Source organism: Mastigoproctus giganteus, chromosome 5, assembly GCF_048544385.1.
Source record: "Mastigoproctus giganteus isolate SK-2022 chromosome 5, ASM4854438v1, whole genome shotgun sequence".
Taxonomy (NCBI): domain Eukaryota; kingdom Metazoa; phylum Arthropoda; class Arachnida; order Uropygi; family Thelyphonidae; genus Mastigoproctus; species Mastigoproctus giganteus.
Genome location: NC_143579.1, coordinates 176454384 through 176474561, shown reverse-complemented (window position 1 = coordinate 176474561; position 20178 = coordinate 176454384). Strand labels below are relative to the sequence as shown.

General features: G+C 36.8%; 1 protein-coding gene across 1 annotated transcript in view; it reads left to right on the top strand.

Moving 5' to 3' along the window:
• Positions 1-20178, top strand: part of hob (bridge-like lipid transfer protein family member hobbit) — a 916854-nt gene that overhangs the window by 843392 nt on the left and 53284 nt on the right. The window contains exon 46 of the mRNA XM_090374277.1: positions 1079-1283. Coding sequence (XP_090230403.1) covers positions 1079-1283 — 205 coding nt within the window. The remainder of the gene's footprint in view (positions 1-1078; positions 1284-20178) is intronic.

Below are 20178 nucleotides of genomic sequence, written 5' to 3'. Positions count from 1 at the left end.
AGTAATAATTCATAATTTATATAAAAAAAAGAGAAAGAGAGAGAGAGAGTGCAAAAACATAATGGCTTTTTTTACAAACTATGAGTACTGAATACATTTCGTTTCTGCACATTTGACTTCTTTATTGCCCATTCAGTCCTCCAATCGGTGCCCAGCATTGATATCTGGTGTACTAAAAGAACTAAATGTAAAATTTTATGAAAAATCAATCTACTGAGTGTCAAGTTATTACCTATGAAAGGACAGACAAAGAATAATAATTGCCAAGTTTCTGCTGGTCTGACTATAATGAAACTTGGGAGAGCATGACTAATTTTTGCAGATGAACCAAACAAAATTTTTTTGAAAATCCATCCATTAGAAGTTAAGTTATTATTTGTGGTTACACAGTGAACAGACAACAGATGGATACACATGATGAAGATAATAGGCACTTTATGTACACATGCTGATGCAACAAAATTGGCATTATACAATAAATGCTTTAGTTTCTCCAAATATACAAATAAATCATTTAATACACATATATAACCTGCTTTAGCACTTGACAGCCTGTTGCTATTATTGTGTTAAAACAGGGACCATGCCTTGAAACACAATATGAAGTAGAACAAATATTGTAACATTCATACACCTGAATTACAAATATATCAAACAAAGCAATGCCAATTATAGATTACACTATGATTATGACAATAAAACGGATATGGAATACAAATTTTTAGGCAACTTTTTTAAATAAAACAGTAGTTCTGTACTTTTACTCTGCTTGCTTGTGCTTGTGTACAATAGCTTTTCTTCTAACAGTTCATATAACTTATTTTTATATTTCTCTCTCATAAATTTTTATAAATAATGCATTTGTCCCTTGAGACATCAAGGACTAATGGGAGTAGAAGTGAGTCTGCATAACAGACTATGAAATTCCACATATTTATCATTTATCATTTTTTTTTTTTTCATCTGCTGATATCCTATAAGTCATAATTGTTTGAAGATGAGTGTGAAATTTAAAATAATCATAAAATCAGTTATTCTCAGACTTATAGCATCTCTTTTTATTTTGTTTTTTATTTAGGATGTTCTTCAACCAATGGAACTACAGTCAAACATTCCCCTTGACAGACAAAGAGCTCTGCGAATTTTCTGCCGTGAAATACCGCCAGTTGGTGGAATACCTGTAAAAGAGCATTTAGAAGTGAATGTAGTTCCAATAACAATTGGAATAACTCATGCCTTCTTTAACACGATGATGAAATTTTTTTTCCCTAATAGATATACAGGTAAATTATATATAGTACTGTATTAATTAACTTTAAGAATGCTAAAGAAAATATAAAGGCAGATTATGTTTTGTGCATTGGGTATTAAAATGACTTGAAATGCATACTACACACTGTTTGAAAAATGTTTTATTTTGAATAGGGTGGCACAGTACACAATAATTTATATCCTTGTGTGTGTGTGTGTGTGTGTGTGTGTGTGTGTGTGTGTGTGTGTGTGTGTGTGTGTGTGTGTGTGTGTGTGTGTGTGTGTGTGTGTGTGTGAGTGAGTGAGTGAGTGAGTGAGTGAGTGAGTGAGTGACCATCCTTCCTCAGTTTTAGATTATGCCCCTTCATGTATGTAGTCCGAACAAGAGGAAGAATGCAGTCAGCATTTAGCTTGCTCATTCTTTTCAAAGCTTGGTTCAGATCACCTCACAGGTGCCTAGTCTCCAGAGGCTGCAGTTTGCAGAACTAAAGCCTTTCTTTGTAAGAGCACCTTTTATTCCCTTCACCAATTTCGTTGTCCTTCTCTGTTCCCATTCCAGCAGATCCACATCCTTCCTAAAATGAGGCCTCCAGACCTGTATGAAATACTCAAGGTGTGGCCTAACCATTCCCTTATGGAATAGAATAATCACCTCCTTATCCCTACTGGCAAAATTTCTGTGTATCATTGACAAAACACCAAGAGCTGTCCTGGCAGTCTGTCTACACTGCTCAGAGAACTTCATATCTAACTTCACAATTACTACACAGTTGGTCTGTTAAACTGGGATTACTGCTACCCATATACAGTACCTTGCATTTGTCAATGTTAAACTTCGATTACCACTTCTTACAGCCCATCTGCCTAACTTTTTTTAGATCATGTTGCAGTAGCATGCCTTGATTACTGCCATTAAAGACCCTGCCAACCTTTGTATCATCTGCAGACTTAGACATGAAGCCTGATATATTTTATCAGTATCATTAATAAATATAGAAAAGAACAAGCCCATTACTGAACCCCTGTGGACTCCATTAACAATAGTCCTTGTGATTATAACAACTCAAAAACATGATTATAACAAAACTTTATTATAAAAACTTGAAAACTACTTAAAATGTTTTATTTAGGAAATTATGAATATACTAACTGTTAAGTACAGAAAATAGTATTTTATTTTATTTTATATGTGACCTTTATCATGGTACAAAGATGACTCAGAAGAGAAACATGCAAACTAGTTAGTTTGACTTCTGTTCCAGGGAAGATTCCACAGCCCTTATCCTGGGCAGTGGTGGTACCACCATTTGTAGCAAAGACAGTGGTGGGACACCTGATAGGTGTGCATTTTGTTTTTAATTTTGTAAAACTTTTTTTTTTAATTCTGTTTGAATAATGCTAATTACATTGGTCAATACACATTTTGTCACATGAAAATTTCTTGCTAATTATGTACTTTTTGTTGATGAATTCAAAAACACAAACTTAATTTTTGCTATTATGTACAATATTTAAGTGAAACACAAAGTAGGCCTACAACTTGGCTATATGTGGTGCCTCCGTAGCCAGGTGAGCAGGAGCAGTAGTGCGTAGCACACGCTTCTTGATTAGTAGTAAGTTTACGGAGGATACAGAAAGATCAGGGAATGACCACCACATATCCCCGGAGCAATATGGCCTTAGTTGTTAATGCTCTTAAAAACCAAATAACAAACAACAAACAAACAATTTGGCTATACCAAATATTGCTTCTTTATTTGTGACTGGCACAGTAGAGATAAGAAAGACCATTATTTAAAAAACAGTGGCTTCAAAGGAAATAACTGATTCCATAAAATAAAAATGTTGCAAACTATTGGTCACTCCTGATAAAGTTTTATTACCACCACTGAATATTAAACTTGGTTTAATGAAAATTTTATCAAAGCAATGGATCCAAATGGAACAGGTTTTCTCTTCCTGAAAGAGAAATTTACTGCAGTTAATGAGAACAAAAGCAAAGTGGGCATATTTGTGGGACTCCAATAAAAGAACTAATGAAAGATGAACACTTTGAAGAACAGTTAAATGAAATTGAATGGACTGCATGGAATTAACTTAAAAAAGTTACTGAAAATTTTTTGGAAAATTTCCAAGAAATAGTTAGTGAGCTTCTCAAGGCTTATGAAGTTATGGAATGTAATATGTCCCTAAAGATCGATTTCTTGGCTTCACATTTGGACTTCTTCCCAGAAAACATTGGAACTGTCAGTAATGAGCACAAGTAGAATTTCCATGATGAAGGAGAGGTACTAGGACAAATGGACCCAAGCATGCTGGCTGATTACTGTTGGATGCTGAGGAGGGATGTTCCGTAGGCAAATTATAGGAAATCATAAGGAGCTACATTCTAGTTCAGTTAAAGACAAGTAAATTCATCTTTTAAAAAAGTGTTCTAGTGTCACCTATTTTAATGTTTATATGAAACAAATCACATTAAAACTGTGGGTGATGGACAAAAACTGATTTAATATTTGAAACTGGCACAAAACATACTTTCAAATTCACTTACTTTCATATGTTTGACAGCAAAAAAAGTATTCTTTTGTTTATCAGTGTTATTTGTCTTTTCTTAAAGTATTGCAATATGTATTGTATGTAATGTTTTATGTTTCAAAAAGTATTAAAATTTTTAAAACACACTGTGTTTTGTACATTTTATTTTCAAAAATATATACAGTGGACCCCCGCTTTATGATTGGTTCACTGTACGATCAAATCACTTTATGATGGACTCTCAATAATAAAATACTATTCACTATACAATATGTAGTAAGCACTGGTCATTGTCATAGTGAATTACAAATTATAGTGAATTAAAATTACAAATTGAATTTTAATTCTATTAAACGGCAATTCTAATAAGCGAAAATAGGAGGAATATTATCTGCAGGCTATAAAAGTAAAGATATAAAGCACAAATTTACACTTTATTACTTTACCAATTAACAAAATTAAATGATATATAATAATGGAAGGAATATTTTCCATGGGTTAGCAAAATAAAAATAATTTTACGCTTACGCACATAGCTTAATTAATACTGTAATATATACATACTAACTATTTGATATTTCTGTTCACTGACATTTTTTTTTTTTTTTTTTTTTTTTTGGTTGTAAAATTTAAAACAGTAAAAATGATAAGCAATCCATAACAAAGAACACACACACACACGCTCAAATTGTAATTAATACAATACACTCAAGTGAGATATGGAGTAACAAGTTTACGATCTTAAAAAATAGGAATGAAGAGAAGATTCTTAAAATTTATTTCTATTTTTATATGATTGAAGATTTCATGGAAGAGGAAACACATTTTACCATAATAAAGTAAAAACCCACAAAATTCCAGCTATCAATATTATCAAGAATGCAATAAGTTAAAATTTACTATCCGTTTATAATAGGTTGCACTAATAGAAAATCCCAATAAACCGGAAACTGCAAATTGTTTTTTTTTTTTTTTTTTTTACGGTGGTGCCTTAGAAAAATATCAAAAATATCCCTCCATAAATGTGCCTTAGAAAAATATCATAAAGACATTCAAAATTGATTTTTATAACTGAATATGTGATACAATGAAAAAGTGTAGTGCATTTTAATGATTTGAATTGGTTTTTTGAAATTTGATCCTATAAAGTGACTGATTCTACTAACCAGTGACCATGTTAATTGGCACCTACTTATTTCACTTTATGATGGCTTATGATTGTGTCTAACAGGACCACATGGTCCTTCCTCTTAAGTGCAAACAATTGACACGGCTTCAATTAGCTTTTGGATTGCCCAAAAAACATGGATTGAAGTTAATTGTGTATGATGTTAGTAAGGAAGTTCAGAAGGATGATCTTCTATGTGACATGTATGAGAAAAATCTTTTGCATTTGGGATTGACAGAAGAGGAGATGGTTGCTGAGGTCGCTGTTTGCTTCTTAAGTAGAAACAGGAGTGATTCCCGGAATAACTTGGGGGGATACAAGGACTAATAGGTTAACAGTAGCCACTGGCAGAGGTGAAAGTGATTCTTGCACTGCTTCTATTGGAATAAGCAGAAGCTTGTAAAACAAGATGTAGGATATTTCAGAGACTGCTGGGAGTCATTGTGATACAAGTAAACACATGGGTTGTGTTAGGGTAGCTAAGAATAGAAACAGGTGCATGTATACTTGCATATATACCAATGCTAGGAGTTTGGTAAATAAATTTGATGAATTTGATGTATTGCTCAAAACATCAAAGGCAGATATTGTTGGGATATCAGCGATGCGGTGTCACACAGATATAAGGAATGCAGAACTCGCATTTGGGGAATACAATGTGTACAGAAAGGATAGACAGGATAGGAAGGGAGGAGGGGTTATGCTATTAGTTAAGAAACACATAAAACCCAAGGAAGTGAAGCCAGTCGACATCGCTGAACAGTGCAGTGTCGAGTCAGTTTGGTGTGACATAAGCATTGGGGGGTCAAAATTGAGAGTAGGAGTGTGCTATAGGCCTAATGACCCTGATGAGTATAATAAGACACTGTACAGGGAAATAGAGTGGGCCAGTAAATCAGAGAGTCTTATAATGGGGGATTTTAATTTCCCAGATATTGACTGGAATTTGTGGGTTGGTCACTCACAAACTAGCAAGGCTTTTGTGGATTTATTGGATGATTGTTTTCTACATTAGCATGTTTGGGAAACAACTAGAGGGAGTAATACTCTTGATTTGATTATCAGTAGTGATTCTTCATGCATTAAGAATCTGCAGATAAAGGAATCACTAGGTGGCAGTGATCACAGTGTGCTCAAGTGGGATTTACTCAAGGGTAACTACAATCAGTGGTAAAGGGAAGGGTTTTTTCTTTCGTAAAGGCGACTACGATGGTCTGAGACAGTGTTTAAATTCTATACAGTGGGACCAACTGAAGATGTTACCAACAGCAAATTCAAAATGGGAAGCATTCAAAGAACTTATCTTGGAAGCTACTAGGCTTTACATACCAACTAAGAAATATTGTTCAAGGTTTAGGCCTAAATGGATGTCAGATGAACTAATGAGACATATGGCAGAGAAGAAAAATGCATGGGATACATATAAATTAACATGTGACATAGAAGCCTATGACAGATATAAGTTGATCTGTAACCAAGTTACAAAGGAGGTTAGGCAGGCGAAGATAGATTACGAGAAATCTTTGGTAAAGGATGCAAAGAAAAACAGCAAAGAGTTCTTTACTTATGTAAACTCTAGAAGGAAGGGGATGAATCAGATTGGTCCACTTGATATCGATGGTTCAACTATTGATGATCCTGCTCAGGTAGCTAACAAACTAAATGAATATTTTGCATCGACATTCACACATGAGGAGTTATTCAGCGAGGGGAATGCCAGAGGTGTATTCAACTCTAGCAGTAAGCTAGATAATCTTGTAATAACTGAGAGTAAAGTGGAGGAGAAATTGTTGAAGATAACCACAAGGAAGGCACCTGCGGGTGGATGGGATCTATCCAGTTATATTAAATGAGGCAGCAAAGGAAGTAAGCAAACCCTTAGCCATAATTATGAGAGCTTCCTTGGACTCAGGGGAGGTACCCATAGACTAGAGATGTGCAAATGTGACCCCAATTCACAAAGGAGGATCAAAGGCTTACACAATTAATTATAGACCTGTGAGTTTAACTTCTGTTCCAGGAAAATTAATGGAGGCACTGGTTAAAGAAGCACTGCAGGATCATCTAGACAAGACTTCAGTTACAGCTCAGACACAGCATGGTTTTGTTAAGGGGAAGTCTTGCCTGACCAATTTGACTGGATACTATGATGCAGTCACAAAAGAGCTGGATGCAGAGAATAACTTTGATATTATATACTTGGAAATTATATTTTGATATTATATACTTATCTTAGAAAGGCTTTTGATACTGTTGCACATGGAAGACTGCAGCACAAATTGGAGCAGTGTGGCATTGGAGACAAATTGCTGCTATGGATAAAGGGGTGATTGAGGGGGAGAAGACAGAGTGGTAATCAATGGACACTGCTCATCGTGGACTAATGTTATTAATGGAGTCCCTCAGGGTTCAGTGTTGGGTCCATTATTGTTTTTTGTATTTATAAATAATATTGACGATGGTATATCAAGCTTAATGTCAAAGTTTGCAGACAATACGAAGGTTGGCAGGGTTGTTAAGGACACTAATGACAGTACGCTGCTGCAACAGGATCTAGAAAAGTTGAGCAGATGGGCTGATAGGTGGCAAATGAAGTTTAACATTGACAAATGTAAAGTACTACATATGGGAAACAGCAACCCCAGGGCAATATCAACTCTGCGATACTACACTGACAGTGGTAAAGAATGAAAAGGACCTGGGGGTAATTGTGCAGACAGATATGAAGTTCTCTGAGCAGTGCAGACAAGCTGCAAGAGAAGCTCATGGTGTCTTGTTAATGATATACAGGAATTTTTCTAGCAAGGATAAGGAGGTGATTATTCCCTTGTATAAGGCAATGGTCAGGCCACACCTTGAGTACTGTATACAGGTCTGGAGGCCTCATTTCAAGAAGGATGTAGAGCTGCTGGAACGAGTACAGAGAAGGGCAACAAGATTAGTGAATGGAACAAAGGGTTGCTCTTACAAAGAAAGGCTTAAGTTCTGCAAATTACAGTGTCTGGAGACTGGGCACCGGCAAGATGATCTGATAGAGGTGTATAAAGCCTTGAATGGTTTGAGCATGCTCAATGCCGATGGGATTCTTTCTCTTGCTCAGAATAATCACCTGAGAGGGCATAAATTCAGATTGAGGAAAGACAGATGTAGGATAGATGTGCGGAAATTTGCCTTTCGACAGCGGGTAGTTGATTGGTGGAACAGACTTCCATCCCTTGTTGTGGAAGTTGATAGCCTAAATAAATTTAAGGCTCAGCTGTACAGGTATTTCGAACGAATGGAGGGGTGAAGTGGAAGTTTTTTTTTTTTTTTTTTGGCTGATGCTGCATAAGCTTGCTTTCTTGCATCATATGCCTCTACTAATGCTAATAACTAGATTTTGGAGGTTTGACAAAGAATTAGAATGTTTCTAATGCAACAGAAGCACCTGTTTGTTGGACTGATGTCATACAGGTTAAACGATTTCTATCTTGTGACTGTATGTTACAACTGTCAGGGTTTTGGGCATACTACCAAAACATGTAGATGACGAGATCCTATGTGTAGCCATTGTGTGGGGAAAGGCTATACATATAAAAATTGCAAAAGACATTAACAAAGAGGCTTTGTTATTGTCTTTGCAATTGTAATGTCTCTGTATTCATGTGTTCTTCTCTCTCTCAGAAGAACACATGGATACTGAGAGACCGGTTTTCCCCAAAAAAGACAGAAATAAAACAGATCGTCACAAACAAACTGCTCCAAAAAAACAGACAGATCAAAACATAACTCCTAAAACCAAGTAATGCAGCACATACTTCAGTGGAATTGCAGAGGCATAAGAGCCAATACTGTTGATATATATGACCTGATCAATAAGTACATTCCAGTGAGTGTTTGTCCACAAGAAACAAATTTAACACTACAGGTAACTCTCTCAATTAGAAACTTCACAATGTACAGAAAAGACAGGAATACTGCAAAATCCGCACATGGAGGAGTAGCAATACTAGTTAACTCTAAAATCCCAGTTCGACATATTTCTCTACAGACTGACTTAGAAGCTGTTGCTGTGTGTATTGCGCTTGGAATAACACTAACTCTTGTTTCAATATACCTCCCACCAAATAGACTTTTTATGCTTAAAGAACTAGAAGATCTTATAGCGCAATTGCCAGCACCTTTCTGTCTTTTTGGAGATTTCAATGGGCATCACCCATTGTGGGGATCTTCACCCATGGATAAAAGAGGACATATGATAGAGACATTACTGAATCAACAGTAGTTAACCTTACTAAATACTGGCCATCACACTTATGTCCATCTATCCACAGGCTCTACTTCAGCAGTTGATCTGTCAATCTGTTCTCCCATACTCTTCCCCAGTATGGAGTGGTCAACCTTATATGATCCACACAACAGCGATCATTTTCCAGTTATATGTAAAATACAAACAAAACAATCCCGCTCTCCAGATTACAAAGTAAAATGGAAATTCGCAAAAGCAAATTGGACAAAATATTCAGTCTGTGTTTATTTTGATGATCAATTTATTAAATCACAACCAATGGATGAAGTCACTGAGCACATTACCACACAAATTTTGGCAGCAGCTTCTGAGGCAATTCCTCAATCCTCTGCAAACCAAAAAAGACATGCAAAACACTGATGGAATGAGGCCTGTAACATTGCAAAATGAGAAAAAAAAATAAAGCTTGGAACATATTTCGTAGGTTTCCTACAACAGCCAACCTCATTTTTTCTAAAAAAACAAAAGGCAAGGGCACCGCAAATCAGAAGACAAGCCAAAAAAGAATCGTGGATAAGATTTGCCAGTACCATCACGAAGGATACCAGCAGTCGGCTAATATGGAAGAAAATCCAACAATTAAATAATAAGTGCATTCCCTTTTCTGCTCTTTGCAATCTTGATTAAGAATGGATGAGAACATTCACAATGCATATGTTAAAAATGAACATCTGGTAATGGTGAGTCTGGATATTGAAAAGGCATTCGATACCACATGGAGGTATGGCATTCTTCAAGAGCTGTATGCCCTAGGGTTGAGAGGACACATACCTCAATTCATCCAGAACTTTCTTAAGTGCAGAACCTTTCAAGTTCATCACCAGAATGTACTTTCACAATATTTTATTCAAGAAGAAGGGGTGCCTCGAGGGTCCATACTTAGTCCCTACCCTCTTTGCAATTAGGCTAAATACCATGACGCAGAATATTCCCAAAACTGTAGAAATATATATGTATGCTGACGATCTTGCTATATCATGCCATTCACCAACCATTAATAGCATAGAGAGACAGTTACAACTTTCCATAAATAAGTTAGAAACATGGACTGTACAAATTGCTTATTCCCTGTCAAAGCAAAAGACAATTGCAGTTCATTTCTGTAAAAAGCACAGATTACATCCAGAGCCTGAACTTAAATTAAAAAACCAACCACTCCCTCTTGCCAGCAATATCCGCTTTTTAAGTTTAATATTAGATACAAAACTTAATTTTGCCATGGACATAACTTATCTCAGAACTCTCCGCTTGAAAAAACTCAATATACTCAGAGCTATCTCTGCCATGACATGGGGTGAGATAGATGCACTCTCCTGCATTTGTATTGTTCGCTGTCAGGTCCCGTCTAGATTATGGTTCAATAGTATACGACTCAGCTAGGAAAACTGTACTTACAAGACTGAATACAATACAGCACAGTGCTCTTGGAGCTTTTCGAACATCTCCGGTCCAAAGTCTCTATATAGAGGCAAACGAACTCACTTATGCAGCTAGGATTAAAAGCCTTCCAGATCATCCGAATCAACCGCTACTTTTCAATCCTGAAAGGGTAACATTCTATAACAGTAAACCCACTGAAAATAGACCAACTGGTATTAGACTATAAGATTTGATGCATTTCTGGAATGTTCATTTTGAAAACACGCTGAAAGAAACCAAAATATCTGATCTGTCTTGGTCCTCAAACCCACTTTACTGTGACACCTATTTCCAATAATGGGGAAAAAAGTCCCTGGATAACTGTTACATCAAGCAACTGCATGAAGGACATGCTGCTAGCAATGCACAGAGCTGCTTAATATATATTGATAGGTCAAAGTCAGATGCTGCCGTAGGTGCTGCAGCAGTCTTTCCCACATTTATAGTATCTGTATCTCTCCCGGCTGAATGTAGCAGTTATACTGCAGAACTTTATGCAATCCACTTAGCTATATACAATATCAATATCTGTCTCAACACTAATAGTTTAATATATACGAGTGCACTTTCCGCAATAAGTAACAGTTTCTGTTGGATTCCAGGGCATGCTGGAATCACAGGTAACGAAACAGTAGACCAGGCAGCCAAACACCCAAAGAGCAATGCACCTCCAGCTTACCAAGTACCCTATATAGATTTCCTAAAACATATGCGACGTATCTGTAGGGACCAATGGTTAAATATTTGGAAGACACATACAAACAATAAATTATTTGAAATTAAACAAGAACCACAAATATGGAGCTCCAGCTTGAGGAAAAACAGGCATGAAGTAGTAATACTGGCAAGATTGCACATAGGGCACACACACCTGATCCACTTGTTTTCCTGCTCATGGGCGATGACCCTCCTATATGCACGCATTGTTCATCACAACTTATAGTTCGACATATTCTGTTAGACTCTTCGTATTATTCCCATATCAGAAATACTAATTTCCTCTCTCTGACTCAAATGCAAGAACCTTTATCACTAACCCACCTATTGGGAAACAATGCCAATCTGGATGAGCTTTTCGCTTATCTCAAACAAATTAGACTTTATGAATATATTTAATATCAAATAAGGCAAACTCCGGTACCGTTCCAAATATTTGAATAGGCACATTTTGGCCTCAGTTGCCTTTGTGCTGTAAAACCTCTACACCACCACTCCAGATCCCAATTGGAACAGCTGGTTAACTCTGTACTTGATAACATGCTGGATTGGACTCTGAAAAATAAATTAAGAGTGTAACCATCTAAAACCAAGATGATGATATTTCACAGAAAACTAGACCACGATAGACCTCCGGTTGTCAAGTTTAATGGAGTATCTCTGCCACTTGTTACCACTCATAAGCATCTTGGTATTATTTTTGATGAAAAATTGTCATTCTTACCACACATCCAGAATCTTTCCAAAAAAGTGAAAACTTTTACAGCCATGTTATTCAAAATCTCTCGGCAGGACTGGGGTTTAAAAAAGGGAACCCTCAGAATTCTATACTACACAGTGTTTATTCCAATCGTTACATATGCAGCCAGCATATGGTTTTACAGAACCAAACTTACTACAGTTCAAACCAAACTAGACAGTGTCCAACGGACCTTTTTGCTAGATCTCCTGAGAACTTGTAGAACAGGTTCAACTGCATCTTTGCAAGCCATCGCAGGCTTGTTACCTCTGGATCTGTATCTTACGTAGAAAGGCTTTGTTTACTATATTCGTAAAGGATATCCTATAACTTTTTCCAATTCGACCTATGATCCCACTGCCGATCCAAATAATGAAAAAGCGAAATGTTGGACTGAACTTCATAAAAGATGGCAAGTGAGATGGAATTCCTTGACCAAAGGAGCAGTGACAAGATGTTTTATACCTGATATTAAATTCACTACCTCAAAAAGTAATCAGTTTTAGTTCTACCCAAGCCTTGTTACATCATACATTCTAACTGGTCACAGTTCTTTGAACGCATGTCTTATTCTTCTGCCCAGTTTACCAAGATTTAAGACGAATGTTATCTAGTACAGTGCATAATTTCTCTCCTGGAAATGAAAGATATCTTATTGAAAATCAAAATGCCATCTCAGCTCTACAGGAATTTGCCACACAAGTTTTCAACACAACGTGGATTGCTGAGCTGACTTCTATATTCAACAAAGCTACTTTTTTTTTTCTCTCTCTCTCTTTTTTTTCTCTCTTTTTTTTCTTTTTTTTTCCTTTCTTTTCTGTTTTTTTAATAATAATTATTATTTTAACATTTTATCTAATTAATTTATTATTTTTTTTTCTTTATTTTATTTATTATTTATTTTTTTTTGAAACGTAATATTTTGTCCATTAATTTTTTTTTATTTTTTTTTTTGCTAGCCCTTAGGGGGCCGGATTCGCTGATCTCCAGTTTATTAGAGACAGGATTTAAACTGCTTGTACCCAGATTTGGGCTTCCTGGGTACGGGAACTGCTGGCATCCATTGCTATTACACTTTCTGCAGTGGATGTGGGATTCTTTGTGGTATTCACCACCGTACGTGATTATAGGAGACTGCTGCACCCATATGACTTGCTCTTATTCCTGTGGGTGCTTGAAATATTAAATTTAGTTTAGTATGTGTGTATAGTTGGGCCCACCTCCTCGTGGCGTGGATGGGTACTGGGAAGCAGCCTTCCTGGTGATTGCTTCCTGGTAGTAAAGCAGCCAGAAACAGCTAAACAACACAACACACAAACACACTACGCAAACATAACACTACACTCATTTCTGGCCATTGTATAGAGTCTTGTATATAATCACAGAGAACCATGGCAGAGATAAACTAACGTTTAGGGACCACCTGTTTGTTTGTTTGTTTTGGTTTTTAGGAGCATTAGCAACTAAGGCCATATTGCTCCGGGAATATGCGGTGGTCATTCCTTGACCTTTCCGCATCCTCCGTATTTGGTGGTGACGGGCTCGAACCCCGGTCTAATCAAGAAGTGTGTGCTACGCACTGCTGCTCCTTCCCACCTGGCTACAGAGACGCCAGGGACCACCTTGCTTAAGACACAACAAATGTCCACGTCGATGATGAACTTCTCACCATTGTTAAGTCCATTAAAAATAACAAATGTCCAGGTAATGGACCTATTGGAGGGAGAGGTAATCAAAAAGTTCTCTAATCTTTATTCGAACAAATTGTTACAAGTTTTTAATAACTGTCTAAGACAGTGGTATCCAACTTACAGCCTGCTGGCCGGATCCGGCCCGCGAATAATTTTTATAAGGCCCACACGGAAAGTGAACTAAAATAACATCGATCTCCACTGCGTGTACAGGCATGCAAGCGTCCAGTTCAATTGTATTAAACATGTACATGTGGTTCAGTGCAGTCATATGTATGCTAAATACAGTTATGTATTTTGATTTAGCTTGTTCATTCCATTGAATTAATTAGTATGTATTGAATTAAAAAAAAATCATTCTTGAAAATGTTCCAAAAGGGGAAACTCGATTTGGAGTGTTGTGTTTTTGATCCAAGGTGGACTGAAGGCTATTTCTTCATTGATTACCACGAAAGAGCAGAGTGTTTGGTGTGTCAAGAAACTGTGTGAGTTTTTAAAGAATATAATTTAAAATGAAACTGATTCCAATCATAAATCTTATGATAAATCTTAATAAAAGTGTTCAAAGTTACAAAGTTACACCTCAATAAGATCAAAACGAATTAAGAAACAACAAAACATACTGAAAACGTATCAGTCAAGAAATTTATCTGCTCTACGTGCCAGTTATCAAGTTGTACATTTGATCGCTTTTGAAAATAAACCGTTCAGTGATGGTGAATTTGTTAAGCGTTGTTTGTTAAAAGTTGTGGAAGAAATTTGTCTCAACAAACAATATTATGCGAAGAGTAGAAGATATTGGAAAGAATTTGTTCGAACAACTTTTGGAAAACATAAAACAAATGAAATATTTTTGTGTGGCACTGAATGACAATACTGATGTAAACGACACACCCCAACTCCTCATCTTCATAAGTGGAATTAATGATAATTTTGTACCAGTTGAAGATTTAGCTGATCTACAGAGTATGTGCAGAACAACTACAGGTGAAAATCTTTTTGAAAATTTTTGCCAATCTATCGAAAATTTACAATTAAATATTAAAAACCTCGTAGGAGTCACAACTGGCAATGCAAAAAATATGATTGATAAAAACATTGGGCTCATGGATAGAATAACCAAGAAAATGATAGATATCAAAGCTGAAACTCTGATTGAAATTCACTGTATTGTACATCAAGAAGCTCTTTATGTGAAAGTATTGGTTCTCCAACACGTTATGAATGTGGTTATTTGAACTGTAAATTTTACAAGATCACATGGCCTTAATGTGGCTGTTGAAACATCACCGAATGTTTCAACACAGAAAAAGGGAAACCAATAAAACAACTACAATAGACTCCCAGTTAACCTGCACCCATGGGATTGGTAGATGCCAGATAACTGTAGTTTCTGGTTGCTTGAGAGTTAGTATTAAAAAAATACTTGACTATTATACTAAGCCGAATACTTAGAAAATTAAGACAAACGTAGACAAATTTTACTAAAGAAACTGAGTTTTATTATAGAAACCGCTTTTTGAATACAGTAACTTACAAAAAAAACACACTCAAAACTGTTGCAGTAGGTAGAGAGTTTACTGGGTAGACATCGCATGAGAATAGTCAGGATCTGCTAATGTAGCTGGGACAGGATCAGGAGGGTCTGTAGATGGTTTTGGATCTGCATCAGTAGATGATGTTGTGCTGTCAAACTTGCTTTCAGCATTCTTCAAAAATGAGCGAATATCACCTTGCTTTTGAGGTCTTATGTATTTCAGACAATATATTAGCATTAGTAGAAGCATTTGATGCAAGAAAGCAAGCTTATGCAGCATCAGCCAAAAAATAAAAAAAAAACACTACTTCACCCCTCTGTTTGTTCAAAATACCTGTCCAGCTGAGCCTTAAACTTATTTAGGCTATCAACTACCACGACAAGGGATGGAAGTCTGTTCCACCAACCAACCACCCACTGGCTAAAGGCAAATTTCCGCACATCTATCCTACATCTGTCTTTCCTCAATTTGAATTTATGCCCTCTCAGGTGATTATTCTGAGTGAGAGGAAGAATCCCATCAGCATTGAGCATGCTCAAACCATTCAAGGCTTTATACACCTCTATCAGATCACCTCGCTGGTGCCTAGTCTCCAGACACTGTAATTTGCAAAACTTAAGCCTTTCTTCGTAAGAGCACCCCTTTGTTCCATTCACTAATCTTGTTGCCCTTCTCTGTACTCGTTCCAGCAGCTCTACATCCTTCTTGAAATGAGGCCTCCAGACCTGTATACAGTACTCTAGGTGTGGCCTGCCATTGCCTTATACAAGGGAATAATCACCTCCTTATCCCTGCTAGAAAAATTCCTATATATCATTGACAATACACCATGAGCTACTCTTGCAGCCCATCTGCACTGCTCAGAGAACTTCATATCTGCCTGCACAACCACACCAGGTCCCTTTCATTCTCTACCACTGTCAGTGTAGTACCACAGAGTTGATACGTTGCTCTGGGGTTGCTGTTTCCCATGTGTAGTACTTTACATTTGTCAATGTTAAACTTCATTTGCTACCTCTCAGCCCATCTGCTCAACCTTTCCAGATCCTGTTGCAGCAGCATAGTGTCAGTAGTGTCCTTGACAACCCTGCCTACCTTTGTATCGTTTGCAAACTTGGACATTAAGCTTGATATACCATCATCAATATCATTTATGAATACAGAAAACAATAATGGACCCAACACTGAGCCCTGAGGGACTCCACTAATAACATTAGTCCACGACGAGCAGTGTCCATTGATTACCACTCTCTGTCTTCTCTCCCTCAGCCACCCCTTTATCCACAGCAGCAATTTGCCTCCAATGTCACACTGCTCCAATTTGTGCAGCAGTCTTCCATGTGCAACAGTATCAAAAGCCTTTCTAAGATCCAAGTATATAATATCAAAGTTATTCCCTGCATCCATTTCTTTTGTGACTGCACAAAGTTCCTTTGTAACAAAGTCAAGTTATGCATGGTGTGGAGCTACATAAGATGCTGAGAAGTGAAGAAGGGTTGCTGTTCTGCAAAAGCTATTAAAGTTTCAAATGCTGCAGTAGCTGTCTGCCAGGATACTTTTCCCACCTGATACACATCATCATTGCTTTCTTTCTCCTCTGCAACTTTCATTTTTCCATGATTTACAACAGCTTCTATAATGTCTTCCGTATTCAGTTTATGAGTTACTGGTATATCTTCATCCACAACAAGCCAGTCATCGACTTCATCTTGAGGCAAATTCATTTCATCAACTAACTTACAGATTTCATCATAAACAGTGCTATTGACAGCTGCACTATTGCCTGGAAACTCCTCAAATTCGATGGAGGACTTCTCAAATATCACAGCTGGCCACAACTTTCTCCAACATTTCCGTAATGTTTAATTTCTCACAGAGTCCCAAGCACAACTGATAGTGTAGATAGCATCTTTGAGGTTGTATTTCTTCTGAAAATCCACCAGACAAAGTAGAATTAGCAGGCACTTCCACATTAGTCCTGTCTCATCTGCATTATAAATCTGTTCTGGTGTCAAGTCATTTTTTCCACTATTTCACTTAAACACCTCACGAAATGAAGCTGCAGCCTGAAAATCAGCCAATTTCTGCTCCCCTGACAAATCCAGCTTACAGATGCCATGACAAACCTTTGAATTGAATAAGCCAGTCACTTAAAAATGAACACTTACCTTCAATTTTCATTTTCTCATGAAATTCTTTCACTTGTTCTTGCAACATGGGTCCAGAAATGCAATCACCCTCGGATCTTTTCAGCAAAAAACCACTCATACAGAGCCTGGTCAAGCACTTCCATTCTCGGTGTATGAAGAGTATGAGCTTCTCTACACTCTTGTCACTCTCTGATGGCATAAAACTTCTTTATTTTCTGAGACTGAGCCTTAATGTTGTAGATAGTTGATGAGCCAACATTACATTCTTCCATGAGCACTGCATGATTTTCACCTTTCTCAAGCCTCTTGCATATTTCCATCTTCTGCTTGAGGGTAAGCACTACACGTTTACGCTTACTTGCTACCTGTTTCAGCATACTAGGGGTTGAAAGAGAACACAGAATTCGAATAACAATAAATCAGCCGGTATATTTACACAATGAATTGTTGGGAGTGGGAGACAAACATGTGATGAGAGACTCACAGTGCAAAGCAGCGTGCCAAGTTTGAATCATTTTATCTAGAAATTAATATGTATCATTTTAATTTTTCAACTACCTACTATTTCCAAGATTTTTTGCCAGTTGCTTGAGAGTGCCAGTTGCATGAATTCTGGTTAACGGAGAGTCTACTGTATCAAATATGGAGTGGCTGTTTGATATTGCAATTCATACATGCATTTCTAGTCATTTAAATGCTCTTAATTTAAAACTACAAGGGAAAGGAAAATTGGTTTGATTTGTTTGGTGACATCAAATCATTTCAGAATAACTTGTTATTATTTAAATTCCAGTTGAGCAAGACAATTTAGTTCACTTTGAATGTTGTACTGAGCTAAGGAAGAAACACATTTCCAAAGAATCGTTGCCTTTCGTTATTGCAATTACTTTTTGACAAGTTTGAAAGTCGATTTTCTGATATAAAATCCCATGAAAAAACATAAGCCTTTATTTGAGAACCCATTTACTTCTATGGCTGAAAACTATAATCCCAGATTGCAACTTGAAATTATTGATCTTCAAGCCAAAATATAATTCAAAAATAAGTATATGGACTGTGAAAATAAACTATTTGTGTTCTACAAAGCTTTCCCATCTGAAGATTTTCCCACTAATAAAAGAAAATGCCATGAAAATGGCTACTTTGATCGGATCAACGTATGTTTGCAAGCAGATTTTTTTCACTCTTAAAATAAAATAAATATTTAAAAAGAAACAGAATAACAGATGAGCATTTTTTTTTATGAAAACCCCAAACACAAGAGGTATTATGAAATTTTTTTTATGAAAACCCCAAACACAAGAGGTATTATGAAATTTTTTTATGAAAACCCCAAACACAAGAGATATAGTACTTAGTACCATGCACGAGTTGGAGTTTGAGAAGACGAAAGAAGATATTTGTTGACATTAGACTTGAACTTCTGTAGGCTGTAATTTTCAGGAAATACGTATGAAGGAAGGTTGTTCCAGAAAACGTCAATTGAATGAATAAACGAGGAAGATGAAAAGATAGTTCTGTGAGTTTGAAGTTGAACAGTAAATGGATGTTGGCTGGTGGCAGCACGTGTTTGGACTGTTTTGAAAGAGAGAGTGAGAATTATAGAAGCCAATTCAGAAATACAGTGCTCATGGAAGCATCTGTAGAAAAGGCATGCAGCAGAAACTGTACGTCTATGAGATAGCGAGTGGAGAGACTCTGTTAGAGAGAAGTCATTAATTAACCTAATTGCCCTCTTCTGAATGGAATCTAGAAGCCTGAGAGAGGTTTTGGGGCACTGCTCCAGATGTGTGAACGATATTCCATGGTAGGGCAGATTTGCAATTTGTATAAAGTGAACAGCTGTTTGGAAGAAAAGTAATGCCGAGAGTGAAAGAGAAAACTAAGTTTTTTAGATGCAGAGGAAGCAATATTTGTAATGTGCTTGTGCCAAGAGAGATTAGAAGTCAGGGTAATCCCCAAAAGAGATATATCATTTTGCCTAGAAATCGGAGTGTCACCAAAGATAAGCATAGGAGCAGAAGAATCCTTTTTGCGAGATATAAGACAGGACTGAAACCAACTAAGTTGTCTTTGCCTCACTGGAGAATTACCTGGAGATCAGCATTTAAGGAATTGGTAGCGGATATTCGAAAGGTTGAAGCTGGTTGAGCAGGGCACGGTTCTCAAACTGGAAAGTGGAATGCAATGTGCTATCATCAGCAAAACTATGGATAGGGTTTCTGATCAATGAAAGAAGTTCATTAATATACAAGAGGAAAATAATTGAGGGAAAGAACTAATTCTTGGGGGCCACCAGCATTAGTGGAGAAGTTAGAAGACAGAGAGCCATCTACCATCACTCACCATGAGCTGTCAGAGAGAAAACTGGATAACCAATTACAAAGAACAGTTGGAAAACCATAATATGGAAGCTTGTTTAGAAGATCTTTATGCCAAACACGATCGAAAGCCTTTGAGATGTCAAGAGCATCTGCTTGTGTTTCACCGAACTTTTCCATTGAATTTGTCCATGGCCTGTGTTTCCATTGGTAACATAGGCCATGGACAAATTATTTTACCAGTTTCCATTGGTAATATAGGCCTGTGGATCGACACTGATGGAATCCATACTGACGATCGTTGATCAGATGGAAGGTTTCTAGTTTAACAGTTGATGGTGAAGTGATTTCTCCATTACTT